Source organism: Rhinatrema bivittatum, chromosome 6, assembly GCF_901001135.1.
Source record: "Rhinatrema bivittatum chromosome 6, aRhiBiv1.1, whole genome shotgun sequence".
NCBI lineage: Eukaryota > Metazoa > Chordata > Amphibia > Gymnophiona > Rhinatrematidae > Rhinatrema > Rhinatrema bivittatum.
Genome location: NC_042620.1, coordinates 5,110,171 through 5,124,162, shown reverse-complemented (window position 1 = coordinate 5,124,162; position 13,992 = coordinate 5,110,171). Strand labels below are relative to the sequence as shown.

Here is a 13,992-nt window from a genome sequence, read left to right as displayed (position 1 = left end):
AGAAGATAAACAACCAATAAGGGCTGTATAACATAATCTGGGTAAAAACAAATAAGCATGGGTGTAGCTTGCTTATTGCGCGGTTACTACTCCTACTACCTCTAACTAATCAAGCTAGATATTTCACTTGGATGCAGCTCCTCCACCGCTCTCTACATTAATGGCGGGGGTGGAAGGGAATTAGAACCAAGAGCTAAGAGAAACAGATAGTATGGGAGAAGAAATGAGGGAAGCTTGCTGGTGCAACTGGATGGGCCATTTGTCTTCTTCTGCCGTCATTTCTATGTTTCTATGTTTCTAGTAAGCCCATACCTCCTTGTTTGTTGATGTACCAATATGGCTACTGTTGTTGTCCGTTTGGATCAGAACAGTTCATGTGTGAAAGGCAGTCTTTGAACGCATGTAGCGCATAACATATAGCTCGAAGTTCCAGAAAATTGATTTGAAATGTTGCTCTTCGAGTTTTGTCCAAGTACCTTGGGTTGGAGATTGTTTATGTGAGCCTCCCCAGCCCAGGTGGATGCATCTGTAGTTAAAGTTCTGTGGGACTGGTTGTTGGAAGGGTAGGCCCTTGCGCAAATTGTCCTTGTTTACCCCCAAAGAAGAGAGGAACGTATTGCTGGGTTGCTTGAATTGGTGAATGCAGTGGTTGAATGGCTTGGATCCATTGTGATCTTAAAGTCCATTGTTGTTACTCTCATGGCGAGTCGTGCCATAGGAGTAACATGAACTGTGGAGGCCATGTAGCCTAGAAAGGTTAGAAACTGATGAGCTGTTGCTTGTTTGAGTGAATCGAGTTTGCCAGTATTTATTTAATTCTTTTATATACCGGCCTTCATGACATGGATCACATCAGGTCGGTTTACAGAGAACCTGGGGGTTAACATTCATTAAAACGACAGATTAACAAGCGTCATTAACAGGAGGCAAATTTACATTTAATGAGGTGTAGCAAACTTGGAATCTGGAAAAAGGAGACTAGGAAAGAGGAAGGGAGAGGTAACCATTGTGTAAATATAGAACTTCGCTACATATATAGCGAGAAGATTTTAAAATGAAAGGTTCCTAGAATCGGACTGATTATAGGAAGGCTTGGCGGAAAAGCCATGTTTTGAGTTTTTTCCGAAATGTTTGTAGGCAGGGTTTCTAGTCTGAGGTCCGGAGGAATAGTATTCCAAATGGTAGGTCCTGCTATCGAGAAAGCTCGTTCTTTAGTGGCTGTGTGGCGTGAGGCTTTAGCTGAGGGAACATGTAGAGCTCCTTTGTATAATTCTCTAATCGGTCTGGAGGAAGTGTGGAGTCTGAGAGGGATCTGGAGGTCAAGCTGGAGTTGTTTGTCAATAGATTTATTTTATTTATTATTTTTGCTATACCGGCTTTCATGACAGGAATCACATCAAACCGGTTTACATTTAACAAATTGTGCAAGGTAAAGAGAACTCAAACCACAGTAACAAGAGCATGGTTAGGAGAGTGACAGTTACAATAAAACAGGGAAGTAAATAACTGGGATCTGGAAAAGAGAAGGGGGGAAGTTAACTCACAGCAAAATATTTACAGGGTAGCAAAAAACGATTCCAATATAATAAAGTTTGTATAGTAAATGACATTGAAAACAAGGTGATGGTGATTTGTGGATTATGGTGAGGGATTTGTATAAAATTCTTTGGTTTATTGGTAGCCAATGTAAGTTCCGGAGAAGGGGGTGATGTGGTCTCCAGTATGGAAAGTGTTTCTGCTCGATCCTCTGGTAGAAAGGCCTTTGAGAGGATGGTGTTCAATTCTGCTCTGATGAATTGAAGCAGGTGAGATGGAGTAAGATGGGACTTTTGATAATTGATGAGAAAGCCATGGAGTGAAGTAGAGTAATTGTTTCGACTGAGAGAAGTCAGCGCTCCTTGTTGAGATTGACTCCTGATGAGCCAGTCGTCTAAGTAGGGAAAGACATGGACTCTTTCCTTGTGCAAGTGTGCTGCTATTACTGCCAGACATTTGGTGAATACTCTTGGAGCAGAGGCAAGTCCAAATGGCAGTACTCTGAATTGGAAATGTTGATGACCCACCATGAAGCACAGATACTTGCGATGAGGAGGGAATATTGGAATGTGAGCGTGTCTTGAACAGGGGTGGGCAAGTCCGGTCCTCGAGGGCTGCAAACCAGTCGGGTTTTCAGGATACCCCTAATGAATATGCATGAAATAGATTTGCATACAACTGAGGCAGTGTGTTATGCAGGTCTCTCTCATGCATATTCATTAAGGATATCCTGAAAAACCCGACTGGTTTGCAGCCTCAAGGACCAGAATTGCCCATCCCTGGTCTTGAAGATCCAGAGAACAAAGCCAATCTCCTATTTGGAAGAAGTGGAAGCATGGTGCCTAGAGAAACCATCCTGAACTTTTCTTTCTTTAGAAATTTGTTGATATTTCTGAGGTCTAGGATGGGACATAGGCCTCCAGTTCTCTTTGGAATGAGAAAATACCGGGAATAGAATCCTCTGTCCTGCTGAGGCCGGGGCACTGGTTCCACAGCCCTGGCTTTCAGAAGGGTGGATAATTCTACTTACAATTGGATATGTGATTTTTGCTGAGAGAAAGGTTTTGGAGGAAAATCTGTTGGAATTGAAGAGGAAATTGAGTTGGTAACCTCAAGATACTATTGCAAGTACTATTGCAAGTACTATTGCAATTACCCATTGGTACTTTCTAAGCTCGACTATTGCAACTCCCTGCTTCTAGGAATACCCACCAACACTATCAAACCACTACAGATGGTTCAGAATTCAGCGGCTAGAATACTAACAAGCACTAACAAAAAAGATCATATCACCCCAATCCTTCGTAATCTACATTGGCTTCCCATTAAACAAAGGATACTCTATAAGGTACTCACTATCATCCACAAAGCGACAAACAAACTAGCTCCCATCACATTAACCTCTCAACTCCAACCGCACACGTCTTCCAGACCAATCAGAAGCGCAGTACAGAGGAGACACTGCATGCTCCGCAAATAAAATCTTCATTGAGCAAACGAGCGATTTTCTTCAGCAAGGCCCCCCACCAGTGGGAACACACTTCCCCCCAGATCTAAGATTAGAAACTAGTCACCAAGAATTCAAAAAAAGACTTAAGACCTTTCTTTTCAAACAAGCCTTCCCAGACGCTTAATTCTACTCTGACGGACAGACATCCTATATATTAGGTATCTCCTAATCATGGACACCACACCAAGTCCTATTTTAAGACTCTGCAACTGAACAACTATCTTTGAGTTCGAAAATTCATTTCTATAATATTATATTTGGCACTGTTAATACGCCTTTATTCTACATTAAATAGTTATACTGCTTATATTAAATAATATAATTTTTATGTATTACCAGTTAAACTATAATTTATTTTATCACTATGTTAAATTGTCATCTAGTTAAATTGTCATCTAGTAATTACCAGTATAAACTATAATATTTATTTATCACTATGTTAAATTGTCATCTAGTTATATTGTTCCATATGTTCTACTGTTCTATGTAAAGCTCCGCTCTCTGTTGGGCAGTTCATTGTTTTATGTAAACCGGAGTGATTTGTAGTCCCTACAAGAACTTCGGTATATAAAAATTAAAAATAAATAAATAAATAAATTGGTCCGTTGTTATTGGAATCCAATTGTTGTAAAACCAGGATACTTGGGCCTCCTACTGGAATTCTGGCTGAGGATTGGAGAAGGTAGCTGTGTTCTCTGGAAATGGCCTCAAAAGCCAGCAGCAGGCCCTGTCTGTGGCGTCAGTTGAGGCCTAGTTGCCCTAGGTTGCGGTCTTTGCTGTGTTCTAGAAGGCCTGGTTCTAGATGTAGGAGGGTAGTACCACCTTTGTCTATAAAAAGGTCTTCTAGTTTCTTTCCGTGAGGCCTACGTCCAGAGTATGTAGGAGGATCCTGTGGAATCGAGGAAAGCTGTCTCAGGTTTCAGTATGTTCTTTTAGTTGAGCAACTGCAATCTGGACTTTGGATCCAAAAAGGTTATCTCCTAAGCATGGCAGATCTAATTTATCCTGGACCTCAGGCCTGAGGTTCGATGCTTTTAAGCCATGCCCAACGCCTGGCACTGATCCCAGATGCAGCCACTCTTGAAGCAGTCTCAAACCAGTCATAGGCTGCACGAACTTCATGTTTGCCTGCCTCCATCCCTTGGTGGATGATGGATTGGGCTGCTTCTTGATATTGTGATGGAAGAGATGGAATGAATTCTTGCATTTGTTTCCCACAAATCTCTTGATATTGGGGTTATGTAAAGTTGATATGAAGAGATTCTCGAATTTAACATGGCCCCTTGGTAGACCTTTCTGCCCAGGGAATCTAAGAACCTATGATCCTTACCTGGGGGATTTGAGGAATTGTGGTCTAATTCTTTTGGATTTTCCTGTGCAGACTCCACCACTACTGATTGGTGAGGGAGTTGCGATTTTTGGTATCCAGGAGCAGACTGCACTAAATATATACTGTCCATTCGTTTGTTGACAGCTGGCACAGAGCAGGGATGTTCCCAAATACGATGTTGCAAATCTAGAACATCATGCACTGGTATAGCTACCACTTGCTTTGGAGGGTCTACAAATTGAAGTACCTCCAGGGTTTGCTGTCTGGTGTCTTGTTCTGTGACCTAATTGAATGGTATGGTGTCAGCCATTTCCCTGGACAAAAGTTGTGAATGAAAAATCTTCTAGAGGAGATTTTTTTCTTGGATCTGGTGGAGACGGATTCGACAAAGTCCTTCAGATGAAGTATCTGATTGTGTATCACTCCAAGTATCATATTCATGTACTTGTGGAGAAGTTGTTGAAGTCTTAGGTGGTGGAGGAATTCCTGAATGTCCTGGTAATGGATCCTCAACAGGTGACTCCTCAATGTGCTCTTCCTGTGGATTAGAGGGAAGAGAATTGAGCAGATCCTGATATTTTTTTCATTAAGATCTGATATAGTGCTGACTCTGGGAGTCCTGGATCCCCAGGAAGGAGTGGCACCGATGGTGACTGCTTTGGAACCGAAGATGGGGTTGTTATCTTCGGTGGTCGCTTTGAAGTCACCGTAGTTATCTATTTAGTCCTCGGCATCAGTGCTGGCATCGACAGGGTTGTCTGCATCGGTATGGTGACCGGTGTTAGTGAGGTCACCGGCATCGGTGACGTCGCCGGCATGGTCGCCGGAATAGGTATCTGTTCCTTCAAGGTCTCAATCACCGCTTGTCTTATAAAAATAAACAATTCCTGCGATACAGCTGGGGTAGATGGAGTAGCTGTATGCAGTGGTGGTGTGGGTGTTTATAATACCTCCACCGATCCCTGTGTAGGTTCGATCGATGATGTAGGCCCGACGCTGGTAGCGGAGTTTCCTAATGCTTTTGCCGTTAGCGGTCGGTTCTCCCGGGGAGAGGGTTAACGCTGACGTCGGTTGTGTGTCGATGTCGGTGCCTATGTTTGGGCCTATAAGAACATAAGAAAATGCCATACTGGGTCAGACCAAGGGTCCATCAAGCCCAGCATCCTGTTTCCAACAGTGCTCGACTACTGACCTTATCGACGCCGAAGTCGATGCAATGCTTGGTCTCCCGATCCTTCCAGATGACATTTTTTTCAGCAAAACTTTCTTGGAAACTCCTGCTGGGGACGATTTCGTCTATGTTGAAGGAGAAGGAAGAAGCTGAAGAGGGTGTTCATTTTTCTTCCTGTCTAAGTTTTCTTCCTTTGGAGTCATCTCTGCACATTGAGGGCAGGATGAGACATCATGTTTGTCCCCTAAACAGAGAACACACTCAAGGTGTCGGTCTGTTATGGACATAGTCCATTACACATCGGACATTTTTAAAATCCTGAAGCCATCTTTCAACCAACAGCTGTCTATGAAAAGAGGGAAAAAATTTTGAGAGAGAAAGTTTTTACTTAAAGTAAAAACGAGACTATAATTTTCACCGTCCGGTGGAAATGAGAGAGATCCCGTATGGGAGAAAAATATTTTGAAAAATCAATGACTTTTCAGTCAGTAATTCTGTGAGAAAACTCACAGGACTCCTATCTCCGCGAAGCTTACAGCAGCACGGAAAAACGAAGACTGAAGAGAGACCCCTGGGGCAGAGAATATCATGGCATGCTGGCATGCTCAGTGGCCTCACAGTGCCAGTCAAAAGTTCTAGAAACTTTGACAGAAAGTTTTCCTGCAATAGGGCTCCGTCAGTGACATCACCCATATGCGAGGACTAGCATCCTGCTTGTCCTGGTATAATAGCCACTGCTATTAATTGCATCAGTAGCATGGGATCATCTTAGTATTTGGATAATTGCCAGGTTCTTGTGGCATGGTTTGGCGTCTGTTGGAAACAGGATGCTGGGCTTGAAGGACCCTTGGTCTGACCCAGCATGGCAATTTCTTATGTTCTTATAAAACGTGATAAATAAAATAGTGATTAGCACTCAGGAAAGCACAGCACAGTTTATATCAGAAACCATTCTGTTTTTAATACTTAATTTTATACATTATAAATGATTTCGGAGTGCATATTTATTACATCAGTTTTCTGTATGGCATTTAAGTGTACGTAAAAGTTAGATATGTATGCGGAGGCTGAAAAGAGGTCCACATTCCCCAAAATATTGGGACCCCCTGATCTATGCAGATACCTAAAGAAGTTAAGAAAGTTCAGCTATCAATAGAAGATTTACTGTTTGGGACGTGTGTTTCTTTTGTCCCATTTCATTTTTACTTCAGTATCTGCTAAACTTCTCCATCACTTCACCTCAGTGCTACGGTAACTGTCAGGGCACACATTTCTCATGAAAGGCCTTGTGAATCTCAAACCTCCAGTAAAAGATCCACCTGTTCCCTTGGAATCTGAATGTGACCCTTGCTCAGCTTATGATGCCTCCAGCTTATGATGCCTCTGCTGGAAAATCCTCTTCTTAATATGGAAAGTAAGCAGGTTGTCATCTTTCAGCCCAGCTGTGTCATCTGATCCTGTATGGGAAGGGATGAGCTGCAGGGACTTCCACACAGAAGGTCAGCTAAGTTTCCATCCTCCTCCCGAGCTATATTGCTGGCCACACCCACACAGTCCCTAAGTATAGAAACATGTGACCATATATATATTTATTTTTATATCCATTTCCCAAGTAAAGAATCCTTGCATGCTGCCACAGAAGAGTTCAGAGTCAATTCTACTTCACGTATTTCTCCTGGAGACGTGGGTGATCCCCGCTGCACATACTTGGTTCTGACCCTGAACAAGCACATTGGGTCAGATGGTATCAGAAAAGGAGAAAATTTCTATCAGCCTCATACACAACCTATATTCAAATATTCATAAAAGGGTAGTTTTAAAGTTGCATCCTAAATATCAAACGTGATCTCTGTTTATATAAATCCACAGTAGGTGAATAAACTCTTCATATACCAGAATGTACAAGAGCTGCTTTATTCTATTTAGACAAGATGGCGCCAGCTGTCCATTGCTCCTACCATGTAACAGGGGCCGACCAATGGCACCAGTAGCCCCTGTGACATAGTAAGGGCAAAAGGCCGCCGGCGCCATTTTGATTACTGGCAGCCGACGGCCCAAGAGCAGATTGCTCCTGGGACACCCCCCCCCCCCCCGGACCACCAGGGACTTTTGGCAAGTCTTGGTGGGGGTCAGGAGGGTGTGGGGGGGGGGGTGTGGGGGGGGGTGTGGGGGGGGGGGTGTTTCCCCACGAAAGAACAATAAGTTTTCTGATCCAGGGAGTGGAACGAAAATGGCCCTCCCCAGACCCGAAAACGAAATGGGGACAAAAAAAACAACCCACTGTATGCATACCCCTAATTTGCAGTTATGGGAGAAGTGCAGAATAGAGTAAAAGTCCACACAAGGATTTCAATACGATATTCAAAATGATTTAAAGAAAATCATATTGAAATCCTTGTGTGGACTTTTATTCTATTCTGCACTTCTCCCATAACTGTGTATTGTTTAAGTACAGGATTTGCTCCCCTTTTCTGTTTTTGGATTACCCCTAATTTGCTCCATAAGCCGCACAGACCCCCAGGAACAGAGCTGGTTTAGAACACTTTTTTTTTTTTTTTTAAATTTTCCCCCTCTGAATTCTAGGTGCGTCTTATGGAGCGAAAAATACGGTACCTCCTGGCATTTCTACTCCACCACAATGCAGGAAATAAATGCCATCCCAGGCATTTGTTTTCCAACTCACTGGAACAAGGATCATGGAATATTGACTCTTCAAGACTTTGCTCACTGTGAATAAAGCAAGAAGAACTGGCAGTGCTATGCAGGATACATAAATGAACTTACGCTCGTTTGATGTCATCCTTGGAGGCATCTTTGGACACCCCAAGAACCTTGTAGTAATCCACCATGACGTCCTGGGCCAAGATGGGCCAGAAATCTGGAAGAAACAAAGCAGAAAGCAGCATGGCACCATTACTAGCCAAAAGTCAATAGCACTGAAATACTCAGCCAAGTAAGGATTAAGTCACATACATTGCCTTACATTAAGAAATGCATCTAACGAGGCTATGGTCTATAATGCTATATGCAAGTCTATATGGTCTATAATGGTCTATATGGTCTATAATGCTATATGCCTTACATTAAGAAATGCATCTAACGAGGCATGGTCTATAATGCTATATGCAAGGATACATTTCAAAGCCTTTTGCCCAGGTAAATAACTGACTGAAAACTGCCATCCCCTGCCCAGCTAAAAAAGGTGCATGGGTTTCCAAAGCAAGGGCATTTTCACCCATACTAGAACCGCATTTCAAGCATGGGAGTTGGGGAGAAAATAAAGTGCGTACTTTGCATTGTCAAAAGCATCCATGCTACTTCCCCACCCATCACACAAACGGCAGGTTAATCTTCTATAAGGAGCCACATGGGCAGGTTCCCTTTCAAAGTGCGTTGCTATTTATAGCGGTGCACATTACAAACAATGAAGCCAATGCAATAAGATGCGCATTGAGCACTCGTTTTCCTAACACACACAGCCACATCCCCTGGTGCCTGATGCAGTATTTAAATGAGGGGCTGCATAAAAACAAAACAAAACATGCTAAGGGAGAATTGTGCATATCTAGACTCAAATACAAATGCATCGGGCACTCAATACGAACGTCTGTTTTTTTATCCCGCTTCTTCTAGCCGATTTTGTTTAGGTTGCTTAAGATGCCCATAGCTAAGTGCCCCTTGCTATGGGCGTCTAAACTGCATCCAGAAGAATATTTTTTTTAATCAAGACAATATACATTTTTCAACACTGCAAGCATTAAACTTAAATATCACAACGATACTAAGTAGGAGGAACCACAGAGGACTGTATTTTTTAAATTTCTTATGAGCCCTTGACTCACGGAGCCTAGTGCATTTTATTATATATGAGAGAGAATTGCACAAATCAACTCCTCTAACTTTTATTCACACCAAATGACAGAAAATCTTCACTGTGAAGTCTGCTGTTCGAATCTGAGTGGGTATGTAAAATTCCCCCCCCCTCCCAAATTAAAAGTGCCCCCCTCTTACAGTTGTATAAAACAGAAAAGTTGCATACTGGTCTCTCTCTCAACAGCATGTGCAATAAAAAAGTGATAAAGTTATCGTAGCTTGAGGAAATTACCTATGCAATGCAGGAGCAGGGAAATTAGCCTAACCACATTCTTTTTTTTTTTTTTTTTTTTAAATCATGGGCGCTATTTCAGCTATATTTATAGCATTTTGATAAATCTGGGCCAATGTTAGCCATCATTTGGAACAGAATGGAGAACAAAGTTGAATATCACAATGCCTCTTTATTAATCCATGGTGCAACCACAACTGCTACAATGTCTTCACTTCCTCCTCCAGGAGGGCATTCTCTGAATCCACCAACCTTTCCAGGGGCGGATTTGCCTATCAGAGGATCGGGCATCCACTGGTGGGCTGGTTTCTGTTTACTTTTTTTTTTTTTTTTAAAGCTTCCTGGCCTGAAAAAAGGTCACAAGGGCAGCAGCCTGAAAAGAGGCCTGCACGGTCATGGCCTTCTCCATCCCATCCCCCCATCTTGGAGGAGCAGCTGGTAGCAGTGGCCACCTTTCACCTCCCTTTCTCTCACAGAGCTTGTGTGTGTATGAAAGAGCAACAGAGCCTATGTATATGTGAGACACTATACATGTATGACAGAATGAGAGAAGCTGCCTGTGTGTAAGTGGGAGCAAGAGCGCGAGCCTGTGTGGATGACAGCATGTATGTATGCTGGGGTGGAGAGAGGATAAAGATTGTTGTGGATTGGGGAAAGGGGACCTCAATCTGTGGATGACTGGAAATCCAAAGATCCTAGGTATGGAGCGCTGGAGATTTTTAATCCTATTTTAAATTTTTGGGTGTTATTTCATATGTCTGCTGTTTGGGAAATATTAGAACAAAATTGTGAGTTATTTAAATTACTGAATGTTTGTTGGCTGTTGCCCTGCTTGACATTTATTCTTTTTATTAGTATGGTTTTTTAAATTAAGTATTTTTATAGACTTTATTGCTTAATGTTTTATGATAAATGAGGTTGTTTTTCCATTGTTGCACTGCATAGTAGTCACGCTTGCTGTGGTTTCCACAGTATGTGTAGAATACACTACCGACGGAACTAAGGACTACAACCCAGCCTGAAACCTTGAAGAAAGAACTGAAAACATGGTTGTTCACCAAAGTCTACCAAGACGCACACTGCCACTAATTTCCCCCTCCCCCACACCATTCTGAAGATCACAAATATTCATGCCACATGACTATACCTATAACAGAAGCCACATGGTAGCTTTTACCTTGTTTTCCTTGAAAAGCTATTATACTATATCTCCTACTATTTTGTAGTATATTTATACATTTGTTACCATTGGGAAAAAAAAAAGCAAGTTTGCTTACCGTAAAACGGTGTTTCCATACAGGCCGATACAGTACAGTTCGGAGCGCACTGTTAGCCTGCTATTGGACATGCGTTTTCCCTTACCCCTTCAGTAAGGGGAGGAAAACGCTCATCCAACCCGCGGCACCTAATAGCGCCCTCAAAATGCAAATGCATGTTGATGGCCCTATTAGGTATGCGCGCGGGATACAGAAAGTAAAATGTGCAGCCAAGCCGCACATTTTACTTTCAGAAATTAGCGCCGACCCAAAGGTCGGCGCTAAGTTCTTCCGGCACCGGGAAAGTGCACAGAAAAGCAGTAAAAACTGCTTTTCTGTGCACCTTCCGACTTAATATCATGGCGATATTAAGTCTGAGGTCCCAAAGAGTAAAAAAAAAAAAAAATTGAATTGGGCCCGCGGCTGTCGGGCCGAAAACCAGACGCTCAATTTTGCTGGCGTCCGGTTTCCGAGCCCGTGGCTGTCAGCGGGCTCGAGAACAGACGCCGGCAAAATTGAGCGTCGGCTGTCAAACCCGCTGACAGCCGCCACTCCTGTCAAAAAGGAGGTGCTAGGGACGCGCTAGTGTCCCTAGCACCTCCTTTTGCCGGGATCTACCGCCGGACCTAATTTAAATACTGCATCGCGCGCACCGGAAGAGCGGGTGTTCACCCGCTCTCCCGCAGACTTTACTGTATCGGCCCTGTCAGATAGCAGGATGAATTAGCCATGCTGTCATAGGAACTGCCAATCAGGGCCCGGGGGGTGGAGCTTTAACAAGCAGAGCTCAAACATTTAGTTTCTGCGGCTGCGCGTGTGTTCCCGTGCCGGAAAGTAAGATTCTCCTCCGTCTGTAATTAAGCTGGACATATAGAATATAAAGTTGACTACCAGGGAGGAGGGTGGGGACGCATGGCTAATTCATCCTGCTATCTACGGAAACACTGTTTACAGTAAGCAAACTTGCTTTTTCCCGTTGATAGCAGGGCTGAATTAGCCATGCTGTCATGGGAGTCCAAAGCTCCCGATCACGCATGTTTATGTGGGGGGTTTTTTGTTTTGTTTTTCGCGTGATCAAATAATGTGGTAGTCGATAATTTTAAGGTATTACATTTTGTAACACTGCTTGACCTAACTTCACATCTGTTGAGGACTGTTTGTCCAGACAGTAGTGGGACGTGAAGGTATGAAGAGAGGACCATGTTGCAGCTTTACAAATGTCCAGTGGTTGCACATTTCGAAGATGAGCAACAGAAGTTGCTGTTGCTCTGACTTGATGAGCTCAAGGAATCGAAGTTAGCAACAACTTTCGTTTCTCATAACAGAACTGGATACATTGCACGATCCAGCTGGAAATGGTTGGTGCGCTTAGCTACTGGTTTACCTGAGGTGTTTGGATTAAAAGATACAAAGAGCTGCGATGCACAAGATTCCGTTTGTGTTCTTCTTTTGTAATATGCTAACACTCAATTGCAGTCCAGTGTCCGTAGCAAGCGCTCTCTGTCATTAGAATGAGGCTTTGGAAAGAAAGTCGGTAATTCTATGGATTGGTTGAGGTGGAAATATGAAACTACCTTCGGTAGAAAGGCTGGGTTAGTCCTGAGAACTACTTTTATCATGGTAAAATTGTAGGTATGGATTGTAGTGAACTAAGGCTTGCAGTTCACCAACTCATCATGCAGAAGTTATTGCTATCAGAAACACCACTTTCCATGTTAGATACTTCATATGAGCAAAGTCGAACAGTTCAAATGGCGGAAGCATAAGTTGCTCGAGAACCACATTTAGGTTCCATGGTATTGCTGGTTTGACCATTGGTGGTTGAAGATGTGTTAGGCCCTTGATAAAACGAGATAGTAAAGGGTGGACTGCAATCGGACTATTATGGACTTGCCTATGGTAGGCTGAAATGGTACTAAGGTGTACTCTTATGGACGATGTCGCTAGACCATTTAGATAAAGTGAGTGAAGATAGTCTATGAATAACTCTGGTGAACAGTCTAACGGTGGAATACCCTTAGCTGTACACCATGACGAATAACGCTTCCATTTGAAACTGTAATTGCGTCTGGTTGATGGTTTTCTGGACTCCAGAAGAACTAGTTGAGCTGATGCGGAGATACCCTGCTTGGTCAAGAGTATCCGCTCAACCTCCATGCAGTCAGATGTAGTGACGAATGGAGCGGATGGAGTAACGTTCCCTGGTGTTGAAATAGAAGGTCTGGACGATTGAACCACCAATGTGGCTTCCCAATCGAAAGGTGTAAAAGGTAGTTGTACATGGTTGCCTGGGCCAATTTGGAGCAATTAGAATTAGTTGACTCCCGTCCTCTCGGCATTTTTGAATCGTCCTGGTGATGAGGAGTGGAAATCGGTGGAAATGCATATAGGAGATTGGATTTCCACGGAATGAGGAATGCATCCTGAGCGATCCATAGTTCACTGGGACGGATTGAGCAGAATCGAGAAGTTGAGTTGTCTTCCGTGGCAAAGAGATCTATGGACGGAACACCCCACTGAGCGAAGATTTCTTGAGCTATCTGGGAATTGAGAGTCCATTCGTGTGGATGGAAAATTCGACTTAATTTGCCTGCTCTGGTGTTGGCCACTCCCGGAAGGTATGTGGCTTGTAGTTGTATCGAATGACGGTGAGCATGATGGAAGATTTGGAGGGTTTCCTTGCAGAGGGACCAGGAACCTGACCCTCCTTGTTTGTTTAAATAAAACATCGCTACCTGGTTGTCTGTGTAGATCATCACTCTTTGTCCCCAGAGGTGGTTTTGAAAGGTTTGAAGGGCATTGCGTATCGCTCGTAGTTCTAATAAATTTGAAGTGATTGTTCCCATGTCGACCAAAGGCCTTGTGTTTCTAAGAGGTCGAGGTGGGCTCCCCAACCCTTGCGAGACGCATCGGTGGTTAGGACTGCATTGTGTGACAGAGGATTGAACAATGCTCCCTTGGTCATTGTGGGTTTTAGAAGCCACCACTTGATATCTTGCTTCATCTGGGATGTTAGCGATACACGTTTGCTCAATGGTTGTGAATGTTGTTCCCATTGGCGTTTCAGACCCCATTGTAAGCATT

The 13,992-nt window shown here is 43.3% G+C and overlaps 1 protein-coding gene across 10 annotated transcripts in view; it reads right to left on the bottom strand.

Annotated features, from left to right (window-relative positions):
• Positions 1-13,992, bottom strand: part of DNAJB2 (DnaJ heat shock protein family (Hsp40) member B2) — a 497,647-nt gene that overhangs the window by 459,244 nt on the left and 24,411 nt on the right. For all 10 annotated transcript variants that reach the window (XM_029604995.1, XM_029604999.1, XM_029604998.1 and 7 more), the window contains one exon: positions 8,332-8,425. In XM_029604995.1, coding sequence (XP_029460855.1) covers positions 8,332-8,396 — 65 coding nt within the window. In that variant the 5' untranslated portion in view covers positions 8,397-8,425. The remainder of the gene's footprint in view (positions 1-8,331; positions 8,426-13,992) is intronic.